Source organism: Trachymyrmex septentrionalis, unplaced genomic scaffold (genome assembly GCF_001594115.1).
Source record: "Trachymyrmex septentrionalis isolate Tsep2-gDNA-1 unplaced genomic scaffold, Tsep1.0 scaffold62, whole genome shotgun sequence".
In the NCBI taxonomy this organism is placed as follows: Eukaryota; Metazoa; Arthropoda; class Insecta; order Hymenoptera; family Formicidae; genus Trachymyrmex; species Trachymyrmex septentrionalis.
In genome coordinates, this window is record NW_017305800.1 from 442067 (window position 1) to 450321 (window position 8255).

Genomic DNA, 8255 nt, shown 5'->3' on the forward strand with positions numbered 1-8255 from the left:
AGTAATTTAAATTAATGTAATTGATTTATTTTTAAAGAAACTTTGCAAATTTTTCTACATTACATTCCATGCAAGAGAAGTCAAAGTGCACTTCCGCTGTTCACGTGCCACGTCGACATATTGCTCGTGTCCCGCAGAGTGCATGTAACACGACACGTGACCATCGAATACCCCACAGATATTCTCCATCCCGATCACGCGCCCTGCGTTTGAGGCAGTATTTAACCATTAGGAACTGTTTACTTGATTTTAAGAGTCAATCCAATTCACATGATTGTCCACGGGTAAATATTAAAATACAATAGTGTTACGTTTTCACTCAAGCCAATAGCCAGCGGAGATATTTTTATAAAATATAGAATTACACGATAATAAATTTTGAAGATATTTATCGCATATTGACGTAAAAGCCGTAAATTAGAAACGAAAAATATGTCTTGCTCGAAAAATCACTCGTATTTTTACAGTAGGTGTTCTTAAATTTGCACGTGTCGTATTCGCAGCGAGAAAAAAAATCACGTGAAGGTGCAGATGACACGGGTCACATGACAAAATAATGTCGGAGCCTTCGTAGTATACCAGTCCTGGTGCATTGGACAACTCTTACCCCTCTTCGTTCAGCTTGCGGTAGACCGTCTCCTCTCCCTCTCCTCGAAAAACACGATTCACTTGGCACACAATTTTTGTGCATATAATGCACGGTACGAGAAAGCAGTCCCCCTGCTTAATTTAATCCAATACAATATGTCCCCTTGTCTCACTCCGATTTTACCCCTCACCCGCGAGGGCTTAGTTAAAGAGGGTGGGTGGCTTTTTAAAACTGTGCCGATCTCAATTCAGCGTGAAACCTCATCCCATTACGATCGGTCTAATCCTGATTGGAGCGGACAGGTTTTTTACTCTAGCGGTGTATCGGTGGCCTATGATCGTGTCTAAGGGTGAATCTCAGAAATGATCTCTGATGTTCAGTGTATATCGTATCTCAATGTGTGAATACAAAAACGCACTGATATTAATGATAAACATATTTTTTTTTTAATGTTATATTTGCGAATAAGTATGTATGTACAAGAAATACGAAATGTGTGTGTGGGGGATGTTAATAGAATTTATACATACATATACTTTTTTTCTTCCTGAACTTAATATACTTAATTTTCTTCATGTTTTAGCAGACTAAAGATTAAAAGATCCTTTAATTATTTTTTTCAATGCAATTAATTTACATGCACATATGGTTCTTATTGAAGTCTCTATTACTTGAAATAATAGTCTGATCTAACTAAATAGCGAGTGTAAAAACACATTCCGTTTTAGTGACATAACATTTGTTACTTTCGACGTAGAAGAAATAGTCTCAGCTGTGCTAGCTCTTCAGTATGGATTAGTACAATAATCCACAAGAATTAGAAACGAATTTCAAAACAACTGCTTTGGGGGAATATACCTCATCTTGAGATCGTAAGTTATTATTAAAAAATGAAAATATTCTAACTCGGTAAACGGAAATTTTTAGTAATAACAAATATACATATTAAACTCTTTTTATGTTCTCTTATTTATTTAATATGTACTTAAATTTTTGGATCTTCGGAATTACATGAATAAATTATAAATTATGTCCTAGAATGTAATCGGCTTCTTATTCTTGAAAGCATTGTGCAGCGTTTCAATGTTAATCTATAAACAGACAAATAAATGACAAATTATTTTCATATATATTACAATTACATTAATACTGTATAAAAAGTATTTTTCTTTTACAATGTTGTAATACATATTATATTATAATACGTATTATTAAGATCTCAGCAAAGAAAAAAATCTTTATTTAGAAAGATTAGTTTGGGATAAAAATTGATTTTGGCAAAGCTTATTTTTATCTCTTGCATCTTTTTTATGTCAGCGAGAGAAATTACCGCGTTGATTTCGAGAATCGATAATTAATTTCTGATAGGCCTTTCTCGTTCTTTCGGCGGTTATTGTTTGCGATAGGGATCGCGAGCGCTGCGGTGACCTGTCAGAGGGTGCAAACGAAGGAGATGGATTTGTTGCACAGCTGTGTATACTGCTTAATGTAGAAGGTACGGATTCGGATATTGCTTTTGTGCTGGTTAAGGTAAATCCTGTTAGTCAAAAGTTAACTACGTTTTGCTCATTTTCTAACACACATCATTAATGTCCTGAAAACTGCACGATAATACAGTTAACGATATTAAAAATTACCAAAAAATTATCATCAAACTATCATTAAATATTTATGATCCAATAATAATTTTTATTTTCTACATCTTTAGTTACTCTTTCATATTTTAATTTTATTTTAATTTTATTTTAATTGTTGAATAAAATTTTGCTGAGATTTTAATTTCGATCTGTCAAAATAAATCTACATTTTAAATTTTTACGTTGTAAATATATACTGAATATCGTACCAAATTATCACGCTAAATTGCGTGATTTTCTTTTGCCGCGGGTGACTCATAATTCACGAAATTGTTATCAGTTTCACCTCCTTCCAAATTATATACGTTTGCTAATTTCTTATTTCTTGAAATATCGTATTCTTCACCAAGCTGCCTGTATGTTTGCGCGCGGTTCTCCAAGATTTCTTTAATAATTTCTGTAAAATGACCGTTGTACATTTGCATATACATTGCTCATTACTATAAAAATAAATCTCTTTTTTATCTTATGTTCGATTTTTTAAATTAAAATTTGAAAAAGTATGAATATTTTTTTAAAAAAACTTTACTTTTCCAAAGCTCAGCCTTACCCATTAACAATTCTCTGCTTTCAATCATGTTACCCATTTCTTTTTTGACTTCTTTCATTAACCATGGCATAAAACCTTCTTCGACATCTGAAAGTCATATTCATGGCACATTATTGTCTAAATAAAGAGCAAGATGATTGAGCTGGAGAGAAGGGAAAAAAACAAACAAGAGCTTAAAGATAGAATCGATAAATGGATAAAAATTAAGGAACTTTTACGATTATTAAATTTGAATAAATCATTTCTTACGAACCAGCCTTAATCTCATCCAGTAAATAGCCAGACATCTTCAGACTCTCCAGAACCGCAGGTAAAAGTTCGGCGATATATCCTGTTAACAATACTGCAGCCGCGACTCGTTCCTCGGTCTCCTGCTGAGCTTTCATCGCCTTTTCATGTTGCTTCAGGCGTTGCTCCTGCAGATTGGAAATTAATTTGCTTTTTTACATTTTAAATATTTTCTCGTTCTTTATTTATGATAACATAAAGCAAATAAATAGAGAACTTAAAAGTGCCGAAGTATTAAAAGATCAAAATAGAAAATCGATACCTTGTCCTCTCTACGTCTTCTATCTTCTTCTGCTAATCGTTGCTCTTCAGCTTCCTCAGCCATGCGCAATTCGAGGAATCTTCGCTGCTGCTCCTTAAGAGCAGAGATTTCCTCCTCTTCCAGAACCTCGATTAGGGCTTGTTCAATAGTCTTGCCTACCAACACTTCCAAAATCGGTTGGATTTCAGTGTCGTAGTCGAAGAGCTGGAAATATCGTACAACATTTACTCTATAGACTGATCTGATCATAATGTGAAACATCATAATCTATTATGATAAAATATTAAGAGCACGTACTTCCCCGGGTTCGATTTGCGTGCCAACGTCTTGACCAACTTCGCTTACATAATAGTTTGGTAGTACTGGTTTTTCCAAGAAGTAATCAGTCTGTGTGGCTACTTCGGATTCGTCTGGTTTCTCTATCAGCTTGAATGTACAATATGTTCAGTTAAAAATTTGACACAAACTTCGCTTGCCTTCATGAAAAGTAATAATTAGTCGATAATTAAATAAAAAATAAATAAAATTTAATTAACCTCTTCGAGGAAAATCTCCGTTTGCACTGGTTCGTGTTTTCTTCCAGCAACCGGAGGAGGCGAACCTGATCTGGAAGTTCTGCAAGTTTGCATTTGAGCACGTTTCCTCGCCAAATGTCTTCGTCTTGCTTCCGCTTGCCTCGCTGCTATCGATTGTTCCCCATCGATCTAGATAAATACGAATTTTATGAGAAATATTATGAGAAATTGATCTTTTGTTTTAAAAAATTAATGAGGTGCTTACAAGAGTAGGAATGGAAGCGCATGTGCTTCCTCGAACCACTCGGCGGTCAAACATAATATTCCCGAAGGGAACCGAATGATCGCTGTAAAATAATGTTGTATTTACAATAAGAACTTATTTTTAATAACACTAAACAAATTTAAAAAAGCTCAGCTGAACATATTGAGTAATAATAATTATTATTATTACGAAATCCGTCGCTTTTAGGCAAACATCGACAAACTTTGCAAAATAATTTATATTTTTTAAATTAGATATATACAAAGCTATAATAATCTTAAAGCTATAATTGTCATATAATTAATTTTTTATGACTATTTCAAGTTGTATTAATTCATTTTTAATTTATTTCACTAATTTTCTTCCGATTGATAAAACATAATATTTAAATTAAATTATATGCAAAATTTTAAATTATTTTGTCAATTATTATCAAAATTATTATTAATTATATTTTATTTTAATATTTAAAGATTTATAATATATATATGTATAATTAATAATAATTTAATAATCGATAATAATCGATGAAACAATTTTAAATTTTCTATGTAATTGAGTTAAAATAATTCTATGTACATAGAAATAATTATATGTATATCATTTTGTGTAATACAAAATAGATATAATAAATAATATGCGTGTCACTACGCAGCAAATTATAATGTAGAAAAAATTTAAATACGAGGATATATCTACGATCCGATGTCATAATTTGAAATATACGTTTAAAGTTTAAATCCAGTGGATCCTAAAGTGACATTTTAGAATTAATATTATTGCTGGAGAACAGCCATTTTAATCTCATTCTTGACGATTTCTATTCTATGGATAGTCAAGAATGGGGTGCACTAAGAGCGACGACAGCCTAAAGAGAAATTCGAACGCGGCCACAAGCGCACGAGAATAAATCAGATCGACGAGAAGAAAAAAAGCGGGGAAAAAGCAGCTGCTATCGACTAAAAGACCAGTGATAAGTGTGGTGCCACTCGTAAGGTGTTTTCGTTACCCGCGAAGTCTCGGCAGCATATTCATCATGCCCTCGATCGGTTCCAACTTTTTTGGTAAAGCTCGCGGCGTCTGCGGGAATCTGCTAGAAAAACAATTCCCGCTCTTCTTACACTTTTTTTCTTATTCTCGGCATGCCTCTCATTATTTTTATTCACGCGCGTTAATTGAATTCATAATTCGTATTTTTCTTTTTAAAACAAAGATACCTTTCACGGTTTTAAATTTGAAATGTGTCAGCGATAAGCTCTTTTTGTAAGTTGCTTTTAGTAGGCCGATCGATTATGTTCCAGCAATGTCTATCTTTTTCGTAAATATTTAATGTTTGAGAATGACGTAAAATTAAAGTAAAATGCATATTGCGATTTACATTCATAAAAATATTTATAATGTACAATTTTTGTATCGTCACTTTGAATGTACAAACAAATTCAATGGAAACAGGACCTGCTGATTTTTCGTGATTTGAGATTAATAATTATTAAATGTCCCTATAATAATGATTGAGTGGAAAGTATTAGAAATGCGAGTTTTATTTTATATAACATACAATTTTAAAAAAGTCGACAAATATTTTTGTGAATACAATATTTTTCTTAGTATTATAGTGAGATTCTTGTGAGCAAAACATCATGGCAGTTTTTTTTCTCTCTCTCTCTCTCTCTCTTTCTTCTCTTTCTTTCTATAAACCGCCCTGTAGGCAGACAATCACACCGACATGCCGAATGAACGGCGTTTGTAACGCGATTGTAACTTCGTCATCTCAGCATCACTTACGTCAGTTCACTCCTCTTGAACCTTCTTGCCTGCTCATTTAAGGTCGAGGCGGTGGCGATGGTGGTGGCGTTCATCATGCCGAGGGAAAAATCTACGGTGGCCTTCAGGGCGGCTGGACATCTGGCATTATGGCTATTGTGACGTACCTCCGGTCTCTTGGCTAGCGATACCAGTGATTTGAACCTGCTCTTCAGAGGACATCCGTCTACGGCCTCCTCCTCCTCGTACTTTCTGCTGGGCGCTATGCCGAGCAAGGCCGCCACTTCCGGCGGCGGCATTAGAAATTCTCCCGTCTTCACGGTCGTGATGAACGGCTTTTTCTGCGGTAGGATCGATTTCTTAGGCGACTTGCGGCCTTGCTCGGCCTCGGCTTGCTCTTGGATTTTTTTCAATTTCGCGTTCAACACTTCATTGAAATCTTCCGTTGATAAGACAATGCTAGGTTTAACTGTAGGTGGTCTGTCCTCAGCTAACGTTAAGCTATCTTGACTTTTACTTTGATGTTTTTTCTTCAGAGGATTGGCTTGATTCGATTGTAGATTAGCCAAGACCAGATGTTCATTGGATTTGCTGATACGTCTGCGATTACAGAGGTTATTCTTCATTGCGTTCTTCATGTTTTCTAAGTTGATAAGTTGCGACGCATTCATCTCATCGTCTTCGTTGACGTGTAAAAGAGGCAGACTCGAATCCAGGCCATCCTTCTGTAAGATTGTAAAGGCCGGCGGATCCTTCGCTTCATAATCGAAAGATTCCGCATCCGTCGACGGCGCCAGAGTCGAAATACCAGCCGGCATCCTTCCGATTTCTTCAGACGTCCAATTTTGCGGCGGACATGATGAATTGGTCGAAGAGAATTAAAATCGCGCGACGTGTTTAATTTTTCGAGCGCTCCCCTTCAAAAGTGTAAAGATTACATTTTATTTGAATGATTTTACTCGTTATGAGAGATTTATATCATGCAGAAGGAGGTAATTGTGCCATGAAAATTTCCAAAGCTATTATCTCAAGTCTTAGAAGTCTATTGATCGTTCATTGATTGTCCGTATTTGCTAAGTGAGAACATGACATAGAAACTGAACGTGGCGTTTGTAATTATATCTTTAATTATTCACCGATGAAGTCACGAGAGATCTAGCTATAAGCAAGATTGTCTAATTATGAAATATGAACAGCAATTTAGCGATAATTCACGGTGAGAATCATGGTGAGAAGTTTTTTTATTAATTCTGATAAAAATGCTAAAATACGAAAATTTTTGTAAATTTAATTAAAAGTGTGATAAGATATGCTGAGCGCAATATTATACATACGTATATTATTTACGTAGCAACTCGTTTGAAAACAGCTTTTATTTTTATCATTACCAGACGCACATTATTTTAAAGTTTCCAAGTTGTAAACAAGAAAGTATCTCACATACTCGTGTGTTTTGTTAGGAATAAGTGCAGAAAGTATTCGCGTGTTCATAATATTGAAGTTAAAACTTTTCGAAATTATATTGACTTCAATTCCCCGTCAATTCCCATTCAATTCACAATCGGTTTACATTAATACGTACTATATCAAAACTGGCGCCAAACCGGCGGTCTTGTTGCCCGCGAAAGACCGAGGAAAAAAACGTCGTGACCATTCACTGAGTGTAGCCGCGGCATTACTGACTCTGGCTCGCGGGGGAGTTCAGAGACTGGACAATGTCCTTAGAATCGACCGCGTATAGACCCCACAGGCCAAGTTGCACATATATCTTCACGCGACCGGCCACTCAATAACGCTGACCATTGCGAACGTTGCGCATGCTTAAGTCTACCGAAGGGTGGAATATTGTCGAGGTTCTACCTGTCTAGGGAACCTGTTCGGAAACTTCCAACAAACCCTAGCAACACTTCAAGGTGAAACCGCACTTTTGATCGCCTCGGTCTGTCGCAAAAAACGGCTTGGCGATCGAGTCATGTTCTAAATAAGTACAAGCATGCGATTCCTTATTCTTTTATACTTTTTTAAATAAAATTAATAAATATCATATATACATATATATACGTTTTTCTTATTTAGGTAACCTTGTCGAGGTTTCTTATTTTTCGAAACACCCTCGAAGATATATGGCTCGTTGCTTTGGTTTATAACAGTAGTTATTTATTAATGCAAGTGTGCATGTGTATATGTGCGCGCGTGGTAAAGTGTAGGTAGAAAATGAATTACGAGATGAGTAAGGCATTTTGTTGCCAAACGACTTATGCAAATAGTATACATGAAAATTCAGATTCAGAGTATAATTAGACTTAATATGAATATGAACGATATTCTCTATAGTAATACTTTTTTACAATAATATATTTAAATTATACTATATATATATATATA

The 8255-nt window shown here is 35.0% G+C and overlaps 1 protein-coding gene across 3 annotated transcripts; it reads right to left on the bottom strand.

Moving 5' to 3' along the window:
• Positions 1-1555: 1555 nt before the first annotated feature.
• On the bottom strand, positions 1556-6688 carry LOC108752766 (radial spoke head protein 3 homolog B). 3 transcript variants are annotated; one of them, XR_001939581.1, is made up of 11 exons: positions 5892-6688; positions 5116-5199; positions 4107-4188; positions 3863-4030; positions 3624-3752; positions 3327-3530; positions 3030-3192; positions 2777-2863; positions 2436-2623; positions 1920-2190; positions 1556-1680 (listed from the first exon to the last, which is right to left on the bottom strand). XR_001939581.1 is itself a non-coding variant. In XM_018493842.1 (10 exons), the coding sequence occupies exons 1-9, from the start codon at positions 6686-6688 to the stop codon at positions 2448-2450; spliced, it is 1890 nt and encodes a 629-aa protein (XP_018349344.1). In that variant the 3' UTR covers positions 1556-1680; positions 2436-2447. The 3 variants fall into 3 exon arrangements, 2 of the variants coding, with proteins under 2 accessions (XP_018349344.1, XP_018349345.1); XM_018493842.1 differs by lacking the exon at positions 1920-2190; XM_018493843.1 differs by lacking the exons at positions 1920-2190; positions 5116-5199 and having other exon boundaries at positions 5892-6541.
• Between the last annotated feature and the right edge of the window lie 1567 nt (positions 6689-8255).

Bases quoted from the DNA above. Each gene is read 5' to 3' on its own strand.
- LOC108752766 (XM_018493842.1), bottom strand. From the start codon at position 6,688: ATGCCGGCTGGTATTTCGACTCTGGCGCCGTCGACGGATGCGGAATCT. The intron at 4,031-4,106 runs GTAAGCACCTCA...GTATTTATCTAG, and splicing joins GCGCTTCCATTCCTACTCTT to ATCGATGGGGAACAATCGAT. The intron at 3,193-3,326 runs GTATCGATTTTC...TCCAATCTGCAG, and splicing joins GAAGACGTAGAGAGGACAAG to GAGCAACGCCTGAAGCAACA.